The sequence below is a fragment of the Telmatherina bonti genome (assembly GCF_933228915.1).
Source record: "Telmatherina bonti genome assembly, chromosome: 13".
NCBI lineage: Eukaryota > Metazoa > Chordata > Actinopteri > Atheriniformes > Telmatherinidae > Telmatherina > Telmatherina bonti.
The window spans coordinates 8,905,833-8,919,287 of NC_136611.1; the positions used below are offsets into that span (position 1 = coordinate 8,905,833).

At 37.9% G+C, this 13,455-nt stretch overlaps 1 protein-coding gene across 2 annotated transcripts in view; it reads left to right on the forward strand.

Moving 5' to 3' along the window:
- Nucleotides 1-691: 691 nt before the first annotated feature.
- ksr2 (kinase suppressor of ras 2) overlaps nucleotides 692-13,455 on the forward strand; it is a gene marked incomplete at both ends in the record, with an annotated part of 131,718 nt that continues 118,954 nt past the window's right edge. For both annotated transcript variants that reach the window (XM_079252066.1, XM_079252067.1), the window contains one exon: nucleotides 692-865. In XM_079252066.1, coding sequence (XP_079108192.1) covers nucleotides 692-865 — 174 coding nt within the window. The remainder of the gene's footprint in view (nucleotides 866-13,455) is intronic.

Genomic DNA, 13,455 nt, shown 5'->3' on the forward strand with positions numbered 1-13,455 from the left:
TAAGACTTGCAATTAAAAGCTGCACCTCAGCAGAGGACAGTCAATAATCAACAAGCATGAACTTCTCTGAAGAGATAGAAGCTCGCTGCGCTATAATCTCGCGAGAGCGGTCCCTCACGACGGCTCCTGGTCGCTGCGATGCTGTTGCTGTGGGTTTGATTGACAGGAAACATGTCGGTGTGGTGGGAACAAACCGGGATGCAGCTGCTGCCAAGGGAGACAGGGAGTACCTGCATGCAGTCCACACATCAGCACCTTTAAAACCACCAGGCTTTCCTCACGATCCGCCCGTTTAGGATGCGCTGAGCAGCAGCTTTATCTTTCCTTTTTTCTTTCTTTTTATTTATTTTTTTTTCCCCTCAACATCCATTTGAGAGGAAGGGTCACCCAATGGATGCTGAAGCAAACCGTGTAGTCCCGTTCAGTATCTTCATCTTGTGTTTGATTTAGACACCTTGATGATCCAGCAGGAACTACGAGGACTGTTGTTGCAATGGAGTCGACTCTCTCTCGGTTCAAACCTCGTCTCTAAGCCTCCAGCATCTCGTTTCATGGCGCTTTGCAGGTTGCTCTGTTCCGTGGGCTCCTCCACGGGTCTTCTTTGAATTATTATCATTAATATATATTTTTTTTTTCTTTTTCTTTTTTTGGAAGTGCAAAGGGGAAAATAACATCCACTGCTCGCTAAACTATGAACGAGGAGATGACAAAAAGCGAGGAGCAGCATCTGAGTTTGCAGAAAGCCTTGCAGCAGTGCGAGTTGGTGCAAAATATGATAGACATAAGCATTTCTAGTTTGGAGGGTTTACGGACCAAATGTGCCACATCCAACGACTTGACACAAAAAGAGATACGAACGCTGGAGGTAAGCATCCCCCCCCCCCCTTTTTTTTTTTAAATGATTTTTTTAAATGAATTGCTTTTGTGCATCTTCATCCAAATCAATACAGAAAGGTGGAGAGCGTGTTATTTCTAGGCCACTATGCATATTTATATGTGCTTTTTTTCAGCGGCGAAAAGCTGCAGATTTGTACAATAACTGCATGAATATGCAAAGATTTTTATCTTTAAAAACACCCCTCTGCTATCTGGTTTGTGCAGTGCAATAAATCAAGAGGCCACGGGGCTGCAGTGGGCTGTTAGAGACTTGCGCATTCTGCAGGTGGCGGGGAGAGAAGGTGGCTCTTCTCCATCAGAATAATATGTGAGGCAGCCGAGGCCTGTAGGCAGCCCGTGTTTACAATCCATTCCCAGTATGCCAGCCTGCGCTCCTCTTGCAGCGCATCCAGACCCTGGCGTTACGCAAGGCGGCCAGATTACTGACATTGTTACAAAATATCCTTATCCGTTAATTGGCCCGTGGGGTATTCCGTAAATTGCGTTACGTAATGGCCATAAAAAAAAAAAGCAAAACCCTGATGTTGTGTTTGAGATATCATACTAGCCGTTTTGAGACCACTTAAAAGCTGTCGAGCAAACCGCCTCCCCCCCACCCCATTTCTCACCAGTCACAGGCTGTTACAGGACATAAAAAATGCCATAAAGAGCGATAAGGTCAGTGGAAAACTCACCGTCCAGGTCTGCAGACACAACCTAAGCGGTGCAGGCCTGTAAGAATGTTATGCTGATGTCCCAAGAGATTAAAACAAACACCATTAAGTGCAGAAAGGTGCCCATAAACTCACCACTGAGTGTCTGTGCGTACCATGAACCCACTCTAAATCCCAGTGGGAATATAATTGAGATGTTGCATAAAAAAAACCCAAAAACAACAACAAAAAAAAAAAACAGGCGACCATAAAGTCACCTGTGAGTACTGATCCCACTGGGATAAGGCTGTGTAATAACAAGCATAAACATATTTCAGTGCATCATGGCTGGATGTTGTAAGTTTGCAAGTGCAACTCTGGAAGCAGCAGTGTTGTCCAAGAGAAGAGAAAACTAAGACGATGTGAACTTCATAGGTGACAAATCTGCCTTGTAAAGCATTTCTGGATTATTTGTTGGAAACTGAGGCTTGAGAAACTCTCTTAAATTCAAATACTTGGTAAATGCATTTATGAAATATTTGATTGATAGTGACATGAATGAACCAGGAGAAAATGTGGATGGGTCTGTAACTACACATTAATATATTTAGTTTGTGCAAATATGGCTCATATATGACATAAACAAACTGCTGTGTGGCTAAGGGACCACGCATATAGCATAAAGGAAAAGAGGAAGACTATTGATTTTTTTAAAATCTTTTTGATGAATTTACATAGCTGATTTATGCATTTGTTGTTTTATCATATTCTAAAGTTGTCTGAATAAATGAAAAGTATATTTTATGAATGCTCTTTGAGGCTGCACACTGCAACATAGATTAAGATATTCTTTTATAAAATGGCAATATAGCAAGAATCTGCTTTTTGTCTGAGTGTATAAAAGAAGCCTCAGATTATTACTTTTTAAAGTTTTTTTTAGTTAGATTACATCTGTTATAACAGAGAGGCAGTCCACCTGCATGCACGTTACCGTAGAACACCTTTCTGCTGACTATGAGGGAAGTGGTGATCACCAGCAACAGGCTGACAAACGCAAGGGAGACAGCTTTTCATAGTTTCTAAACATTCATGAGTTATTCATTGCTAAAAACATGCTCTATTGATTTGACTGTAGATAAAATAAACAGTCTGGTCATTTGAAAACACCTGGCTTCACTGTGACTGGTGTTACTGGAAAGTTTTCAGTCTGTTTTCAAGGCTTAGTTAGATTTGCTGTAAAACGGATAAAGTTCATTTTAAATTCTTGTCAGCTACACACACTGCCTCACAATGGCAGCATTTAGGCAGAAAAATAGGATATAAATAAGTTTTTAAACCCTTATTTTAGAGGTTGGTTTGACCTTTTGGCAGCCCTTTGATGGCCTGGCCGGGGTGTTTCCTGCCTCGACCTGAAAACAGCTGAGATAGTCCAGTCAAGGCTCTCCTGATCTCCTGCTTCTGTGTTTTTAAAAGACTTCCGTCACTTTTGGAAATTCCCTAATTGTTGTCCAATTGTTTGTATAGACGTAATCCTGTGTTTTCCATGGACAATCATCCTAATTTCTTGGCCTGAGTTTTGGTTTTAAATGAACATCTTCTGGAGATCTTATATGGAGCATTATGTATCTTCAAAATTGTGTCCATGTAATACTTCAGTTAGTCACAGTTGGACTCGAGAAGCATGTAGGACTCCTCAGAGCTGAATTATAAATGCCATATCTGAACTAAAGACACAAGGTATTCCTGTTTATACCTTTGATAGCCTCTTGTTTGTAGACTTTTAGGGAAAAAGGAAATGAAATATAACCATACTTCTTTTTAAAAAAGAACAAAGTAAGTATCGTTTAAATGCTTTAAAAGTATCAGCATCAAAACCAGAAACATTTAGTTTATTTGTTTTAGTGCACAATGTGCCGGTTCCACTATGTCAAGCGCTCAGTGAATTACAGTCCTAAAAGTTGATGTTATTATTTATTCTCTGTGTGAAGGGAACATTTAATACTACGATAAATTCTTTGATTAATCAAATCCAATGTGACACTGCATTCATTTTCTTGTCACTTAGGGGAAAGATACATGCACACATGAAGACATAATGAAGCGTAAGAGATGCCAGAACTTGGCCTGCTTGCAGTCAGTTCAGTTCAGTTCAGTATAAAAAGAACATCTACTCTTTAGCTCCTTTGCGTTCTCTGGCTAGCTGCTAGATTGTTTCCTGAAACTGATACCTGCTACAGCCGGAAACAGAGCTGAGATGGGAGTTTGCAGGCGTGTTGTGTTACACACAGTCATTTGGTTGGTACAAGGTTATTTATTGCTGTGGTTATTGGCCACAGTCTTATTTAGAGTGTACATAAATCAGATAAGATGGCAGAAACACCAACATGAATTCAGGTTAGACTTGTGATGTGATTGTAACCTTGTTGTATTTAGGCTACAATCCTTGTTGAACACGTTTTCCAGGAACAAACGCAGATGTTGTCAGTGCAGACTTTTGTTTTGTTGTCTTAGTTCTGGTTTTATTTTGTAGTTTTCCTTGTGTTTTACTTTGTTTCCTGCTCATTAATTCACCTGAACTCATTTAGTTTAGTCCATAATCCTCCCATTTCTTGCAATGTTTCTTGTGTATATATACTTCTTTGTTTTCAGTTTTAATTCACTGGTTCGTTGTTAAGTTCATTCATAGTCTCCCGTGCGTTCCTTGCAGTGACAATGAGTTAAATTCTCTGTAGCCTTCTCTGCCTGCCTGGCACTCCATTCCTGCTGTCCCTTGCTCTGTGTTTGGGTCCTTACCTCCACGGCCCCATAACAGGTCTAAAATATGACTTGGATGCTGCATATTTCTTAATTAGCTTGTGATGGCTGCCTACAGCCACACATGGGTGATCAAATGCATTACACATACACTTAGATTTATTTTTGTTTAACCAGGATTTAATTTGCAGACCAATATTTTTTATCAGACATCCATTTCATATAGCATCACAAATATTCTAAAAGAGCGCGCATTTTAGTTTGTTGTGAGGTGTGGTTTTCATTTGTTTTGTCCTTGAGTTTCAGTGGCTCCAGTCCCTTGGCTGTGAACCAGCAAATGGCCACGGGGTGGAGCCAGCTAATTGGACCGAACCAGTGGCAGAAATGGGAGGGGGAATTTAGGGTTTTCTTCTGTTCATTTAGTTAGGTTTTTGTGTGTCATCCCCTTTGTCTGTTTTGTTTGGGCTGATCAGCCACTATTTAAGTTTACCCTTGTGTGTCATTTGTTGGGTCAGTTTGTTTGTGTTACTTCTGTTACAAATTCTTAGATTACAGTTTTGTTAAGTTGACCTCTTTTATAGGCCTGATTTATTCATTTGTGTTAAAACAGCTTTTTCTTCTTTTGGGTCAAAATAAAAACCCTATTTCTTTAACTTTAAACCTGTGCCTGTCTGCTTCACTGCTCAGCCCATCACATAGCTGCTTGGATTTCTTTTGGATTTTAATCATCAGAACTTTTTTTCCCCCCGCGACCCTGAATTGGATTAAGCGGTTCAGAAAATGAATGAATGAATGAATGAATGAACTTTTTTTTGTTGAAAATTGCAGGTTAGTTCAAATGCACAACCACTCCTGGGTGTCCAGTTGTCTTCCGGTGAGCTTTGGAGGTGTTTGGGATGACAGTCCTGTTATTGACACAATGACACAACACTTGTCCACCAGGTGTTTTGATCCAGATCACAGTGATGTCAGTCATGTACAAAGCTGTACAAATCGGTTCTGGCTGTGGTGTGTATGGGTGATTCCTCAGTGAAATTTCTTTTTTAATTTCTATGATTTCTCTAAACAAAAACACAACTTGGGCCTCAGACTCAGTTTTTCAGCCCACTGAGCAATGACCTTGCTTTATCCAAAAAGCTTTGCCCAGAATAGCTGCCTCTAACATTACCTGGATGAAGTGTTACACTGCCTTCCATTAATTTAATTACACATTGTTGGTGGTATCCCTTGGATACTCTGCGATGATCAGCGTACGTGATGAATGATCCTTTTTTTTTTCTTTTGAGGGGTTTGATATAGATTCACACACAGTCGATTGTGTGCATGATAGAAATAAGGGCTGGTCATGTTCAGGTAAGATGGAGAAAAGCTCGACAGCGTTTATGCTTAAGTCAGCTGATCAAAGGCTGTAAAGAAAAGCTCAAGCACTATAGCTTAGAACGAAAAAAGAGTTCATTATGCTTGAGGCAAACTGGGTCACACAAGGAGTTGTCTGACCACAACTGAGGACATGTGTATTTTTACCTGTTCCGAATGGCCATGCTCACGGCCTAACATGATCCTGCTGCAGTAGCGTTCAAGTGCGTGCCCTCCTGGTCTTTTTAGTTAAAAAGAAGTTGCTTCCATTTAGACTTTTTTCCACTCAGTACTTCTAAATAGGTCCAGTGTTTACCTTGTGTTGACTCAGTCAGCTTCTGAGGAAAATGATCCTCATCTGTAAATCTCTGAGTTTGTCTGAGGTTTAGTTATGGCCAAATAGTTTGTTTTGTTATTAACACATCTATCTGAATTTGATATACCTTATCAAATAACTTCAGCGCACATATGCAACCAAAGAGAAGTTAAAAAGAAAGGGAAATAAACCAAATGAAAAAAAATAGATAAAAAAATGTTATTTCTTTTGTGACTAATTGAATGTATGATTGCTGGTCATGTGAAGCATTTTGGTCAACTTAAGTTTGTTTGTATATGTCCTAAATAAATTCATTTGAGCTAAATTGAATCAGATATAATGTGCAGATAAAGATTAATGATTAGGACAGGTACAGAACTGATGTGTGAAAACATTTAATGTAACTGATATTTCCTGAAAATGTAACACAGATCTTTCTTTATAAAATAATAACAATAATAAATTATAATAATAATAATAATAATAATAATAATAATAATAATAGTAATAATAATAAACATTTAAATGAAAGGGCAATGTGCTTTTAAAAAAAAAAAATCTAAATATAATAAAGCATAGAGTGCACGACTTGTCAGCAGGTGATGGACAACTAATAACCTCAAAGAATGGCTTCTTTAAAGTTTTAAAATGTCCATAATTGGACAACTGAAATGTGTTAGAAATGTAAAAATCTTTTAAAATATACAAAGGGACTAGATCAACAAATACATATTCATATGGATTAGAAACTGTGTGAATAGATTAGCAAAAATTCAAATTTAAAAGCAAATGACTGCTTTAGCTTCACTTTTAACTTCTATAATGTTTGTAAGATCTTTTTAACTAGCTCCCACCTAATAATAGGAAAATGAGCAAACCAAGTTTTATTGATGAATAACAAGTTTTATTAAGAAAAAAAAGGAAAAATCAAGCAAATAAATGAGAATATTAGTCTGATGTTGGTTTGTGAGCCTTGCGATGGACTGCCAATCTGTCCAGGGTGTACCCCGCCTCTCGCCTAAAGACTGCTGGGATAGGCTCCAGATTCCCGGCGACCCTAAATCGGACTAAGTGGTTCAGATAATGAATGAATGCATGAATGAATGTTGGTTTGTGAATCAAGGGGACAGCACTGAGGAAAGTGAAAGATATGTTTATTGTGTTGTTATCAGGAAGAAGCAAAGCCGTGACACACGTATGATTTAACTAATAAAGCAGTGGTTGAGAAAACCTGTAGTTTAAAGCAGGGATCCTCCATTCTGGTCCTCAAGGACCGGTGTCCTGCAGGTTTTCCAAGCATCCCAGCTGCATCACACCTGATTCAAATCAATGTGTATTTGGCAGATGTATGCAGAGTTTGTCAGGAAAACCTGCAGGACACTGGGCCTTAAGGACCAGGATTGAAGATACCTGGTTTAAAAGACCGAAACACTTCATGTCACTTCATTTTATTCTATTTTTCTCTCTTTTGATGACTTATTGCATTATTTGCCCATCAGTTCGGCACAGCAGAAGCAGAAGCCGTGGTGACTGTGACGTGTCCATCTTCTCCCGTCAACCATAAATTAAGGAATCTGTGATTACATTATCACACATTGTCATATATTCAACAACAACTGTGTGTGAAAAAACTACACTCTTTACTGCTTTTAAAAGAAGTAAGACAGTAAGTGGCAGTCTGGTGCCACTAAACAAATACACAGGAAGAACTGATCATCAGCAGGTGCGAGCATCTTTTTAAAAGCAAAAGTTGTGGCAGTTTTGCTGCTCTGGAGTCGTCCTTGGCTGGTTGTCGTGCCACTCATTAACTCACAGATTCAAGAGGAGAAAAAAGAGGAATATAAACAAATACATCAGTTTTACATGTTGCAAAATAATAATGTTTTATCCTAAACAGATAGGACTCTAATATATACAGATGATAAAAGGATCATGAAACTGGGTGCTCAAGTACTGCAGTTTTTTCCTGCAGTACAACATTATTATTAAAAAGAGAAGAACAGATGTGGGATATAAAAATTCAACCGAACCTCATGACAGCCTTATTTAGGGTGGTGTGACAAGACCTCAGATTCTCAGCCATCCATGTGGCCTTCACCGTACTTATTGCTCCACAGCTCATTTTGTTTTGGCGGGAAAAGACTGGACCGCCTTCTCGTAGTCCAAAGGTGGTCCTAGAAGGCTGAAGTCATGCAGGGTTTTGATGTAACCCTTTTCTGACACACCTGGCTCACATTAATTGGATCCTACAGCCAATGAAACTCCTCAGTGTGACTGGTTCATTTGAGTCAGACGTTTTGAAGTAGGGATATGTGAAAAACATGCAGGATTGTGGCCATCATGGACTGGAGCTGGACACCCCTGTCAGAAATGATGGACTTGATATTGCATCTGAAGGTGGAACGACTTACACAATTCAAGGCTCAGAAGTGAAGTTAAAAGACTTGGCCAGACATTTTTAAAAATACTTTTAGAGGCAGTCGGCAAAGCAACTAGTTAAAATACCCCCCCCTCCTTGGAGAGCATTCAAGACAGGTCCTAATTTTCCCACATGTGGACATCCCAACAGGTTACCCTAAGGCAGGGGTCACCAACTCTGGTTCTTGAGGGCATCGTCCTGTGGGTTTTTGTGTGTCCCTGGTACAACACACCTGACTCAAATCCATGGCTTTTTAACAAGCAGGGGCAGCAGCAAGTTGAACCATTTGAGTCAAATGTTCTTTGCAGGGAAACACTAAAACCTGCAGGATGGTAACTCTGGAGGACCCTTGCCCTAAGGTTAGTCCAGCCGAAGTTCAGAGAAATGCAAGGATTTAAAGAGCTACGTTACAGACTCCAGGTATTCAGTAAGCAGGTTAAAGTGTTGGAGAGGCTACAGGAGAGTCTTCTTCACCTTAAAAAGACCAAGTCAGCACAGCTTAAATTTACAAAGTTTCATCTGAACAAACCACAAGATTTCCAAATGTCCTTTAATAAGAGCTGATAAGAAGTTAATCAGCTTCATGATACCAAAAATCCAAAGCAGAACTTAAAATTACCCAATTTACTCGGGGTGGAAAAATCGAATCGAAAAATCGGAAATTGGGATTTTTATTTCACAATTATAAAAACGATTTTTTTTTTTGTTTAAAAAATTGATTTTTTCTTTTTTTCAAATAAATAAAATTAATGCACTATATATATATATATATATATTTTTTTTTTTTCATATTTATTGTTTTTAATTGATCTTTATACTTGTCTTCTTGGGCATTATAGCAGCAGAATGATGGTCTAGCTACTGCGTGTTTTTGTCTCATTGAAATTAAGAAAAATGATGAGCAAAAAAAGTTATATATATATATATATATATATATATATATATATATATATATATATATATATATATATATATATATATATATATATTTTTTTTTTTTTTTTTTTTAATCTACAAAAATCAGCAATATCGGAGAATTGTGAGAATCGCAATTTAAATCGAATCGGCACCCAAAAATCAGAATCGAATCGAATCGGAACAAAAGCATATTGTTACAGCCCTATAAGTTACTGTGATGGTGTGGAGTTTTATGTGATAACAGACTTACTTCTGGTTTCCTGTTTTATTTAGTAGTTTTTCATGTTTAGTTTCCTGTTATGCATATTTTTTTTGCCTCCTGTTCATCAACTCACCTGGTTTGATTTCCTCATTTACTTCACCTGTTTCTTATAAGTCACTCAGTGTATTTGTATACTCTTTGGTTCTCACTTTCACTGTCGTGTTTCTCTCTTAACTCGCTTTACTCCAACTCTCTGCAAGAGTCGAGCCTTATTTCGTGTATTCCATCTGCCTCCTGCATTTGGGTCCCCATATCTCTGCAGACCCTGACAGTTACCAATCCTACTATGTAGTACAGGGCCCGCTGAGGACTAGGAGATGGTTAATTAACATGTAAAACCTTAAAAAGGGTGAGTGTTTGTTCAAAATCTACCTTTCGACGTCTTGATAGTTGAAGTGAATTAAGATTGAATTCAGCTGGAGATCTGAAAGCGATCGTAAAGTGTAAAATCTAAAATACAAAAAGCAAAGTTAGTAAATACAATGTCCTCAGGATCTAACTCCCCCCCGATTCAATTTACATACAAATGTGGGTTATAAAAGATTAATCACCACAGTATTCTGCAACTCAGTGAGCTAAATTTGGAAACTACAAGTTGAACAATTGGAGCATTTACATTAAGCAAAGTTGAACTCACAAATTTCCTCAGGCTTTGCTCAAACATAACCTAATATTTACTTTCCCAGTGAGTAGGCTTGGATGGTGGACATTGTAGTGCAGCGAAGAACGGGGCTCCAGCTGAACAGATCAGATAAAGCTGCAGTGGATGTGACAGTCTGCTGTAGATTCATTAAGTGTTCTAGTTTATCAGGATTAACAGAACAGCAGTTGTGAAGAGGTCAGTGTGGCTCATGTCTCAAAGGGGACTAGCACGATATGGGCTCATGTGGTTATGAGCATTCTTAAAGGAACAGCACATTTTTTAGCAAATAAGTTGCATGATTTATTTGTTGTTTTTTGTTTGTTTGTTTTTCTGCTGCTTAAACTATAAAAAAAAATTATTAGACTTATTGATGTTTTTTTATATGACTATATTAAAGCGGTTGTAAATGTTCCTTTTCTATAATATCAATAAAAAAAAGGAAAAATGTTTAAAACTGTAGTATAAACATCAGGATTTGACTATTAGAGTGCTTCTTTTAAGTCAGAAACTAATTGGATGGATGTACATATGTAGAGAAAGTCTCTTTTGGCCTTTGATTGATAAGTTTCATGATCATCATTACTTTTAACAGGTTTAGATGTCACATGATGAAGAAATTATTTTAGTTTACAACAATGCAATTCATCAGAATTTTCATAAAGAAACCAGCTTATGTGCATTTCAGTAAATCTGACGGATTTAGTAGACCCCTGCTGCTTGCACTGTACATACATGAGTGGTAGTATTAGTTTCTATTGCTGACCTTGGTTGTAAATATTGCACTTTTTAATCAACAGCTTGCCTTGTTGTTGCGGTAGAGCTATTGGACAACATACAATGATGATGGAAAACTGTTAAAACACGTTAAATGTAAAATGAGAAGAAATCTGATTAACTTCAGCGATGGTGAAAAACTCCTGACAGTAATGCACTGATTATTTATGTGCAAGCTTTATTATTTTGACACTATGGCTAAGGGGTCTACATGTGTAGCATAGTGCACATAAGCAAACAGAAAGTAGAAATAGTGAAGTGTAACAAGGCTGCGATAGTTGTGGCATATTATTGTTGGCCTGTGCAGCTTATACTTATACACATGATGTGCAGTGTGTTCAGTCTATTCTGGGTTTTTACTTCACCCAATCAGTGCTTCAGGATGGGGTCTGTTTTACAAATTACAAATGAGCCGCATTAATCTACATAATCTGAAGGTCAGTAGCAGCATTGTGTCCACTGATGGGGTTGCTTTAGCTTTTTATTAAACACATAACTTTTCTATTAAAATAATAAAAAATAAATTGCATGGATTACAAAAATAAGGCAACAGTGGGTCAAAGGATGCAAAATAAACAAAAATGATCAGGAAAAATATAGAAATATTGAAAAATGAAATGGTTTCAAATTGACAGGAGTCAAACCACAGTTCAGTGAAGTTCCTTTGTCTGTTATTCTGCTCTTAAAACTACCTTTACTTTGCATAAGTTTAATTTATAGCTTATTTAAATACTTGTGAATTTGATATACGACAGAATAAGAAAATCTGACGATTTCATCCTTTATCTTGTGTGAAAAGACTTGATTGACCAAAGTCTCTTTTCAAGTGAAAACAGAGGAATGCAATGGTGAGCACCATTAGGGATCCATAATTCCTTAAAAGAGACGTATAAGAAGAAAGTGCACATGTGCACAACTTTGAAGTAGTTATATGTACTGTAATCAATGCTGCATCTGAGGGAGCTGGATCTACTTACAGACAAAAACATTTTTATGCCTGGAAGAATTTTGGCCTGTGATGGCAACCATACATGCACAACTGTGCTTGGCAATTTAGGATTTTATTTTAAGTTTATTTGAATAGTACAATTCAACAATCGGGTGATTCAATGTACTTTGTGTATAGACCAGGGTTGTCCAAAGTCAGTCCTTGAGGAGTTGTCCTGCAGATTTTCCATGTATCCCTTTTCCAACATTCCTCACATTAAATGGATCAAACAGCCAATGAAATTCTGCACAGTGAGTGATTCATTTGAGTCAGGTGTCTTGAAGCAGGAATACATGGAAAAACGGCAGATTTGTGGCCCTTGAGGACCGAAGCAGGACACTCCTGATATAGATATATAAAAAGAGATTTAAAGTAATTAACATCTTCACCACTAGATGTCAGTAATTCTAACACTGTACCTTTTATCTAAAGTTGCTTAACAAATAAAAAAAAATGTAATTGCCACTTTTTGTGTCTTTCAGATGAAAAGTTTTTTGCAATAAATACAAAGAAGTTAATCAATGTGCAATTAATGGCAACTCATCCAGTGTCTGCTCTGATTTTTTCTTATGATCAATGAAAAACCGTGTGTTATGATACATATGATTTCTCTGCCACATATGTGACACACAAATGGGGAGAAAAAATACCAGTACTTGCACATTTGCAAAAATCAGTGTCAAAAGGCTCTGTTTACACAAAAATGAGTGTGTTGATAACAGTGAACTTTCTGTTGGTGCTTCTCCTCATATATATGCAGATTGGAAGTTTTATAACATGTGAACTGGAAAAGCTTTATATTTTGTGCTTGTAATGTCCACCTGTGTGCTGTTGTCCTCTTGTTTTTATGCCTTTATGCCCTGCTATTTTCTTTGTTAAATGTCCGGAAATGTGCATATCACTTTATTAAAACAGCAAACATAGTCATTTTAGTGCTGGTGCTAACTTTAGGGCCATATACATGTTCAGTTAGTCTTTGTCTATACTCAGGAACACAGGAGTCAGAATGCCTAATGGAGAACACTCTCACATTACACAGAACCAGATGTCAACATTGCCAATTCTGGACTAGACCTAGTTGATGGGACCTCAGACTGGTGGGAAACTTGTAGAACAATCATGGCTTTTTGACCAAAGAAGAACCAGTGCTGGTGCAAGAACTGGTGCTTATGTGGTTCAGCTCCGGTGCTAGCAAAGAACCAGTTTTGGTTTTGACCAAAACAGTCTGGTCAGTGCTGCTTCATTGCTGGTCAGTCACCAAGAATAGAGTTCAAGATCTGGAAATGTGGTTTCTTTTGGGTCGTTCGTTGCTGCTGCGTCCCTGCTCTTTTTTCTGGTCCCCAGTTGAATAGTATCACACACTTGTATTCGGGCAGTCGAAAGCCAAAGAACTGGTCCTAAGTCTGTCTTTGGCTCCGAACTAAATGTGGAACCAGCTCAGTTGAAAAGCGAAATGTGTTTTTACTCAAGAACAGTGAAAGAATTCATGTATATTC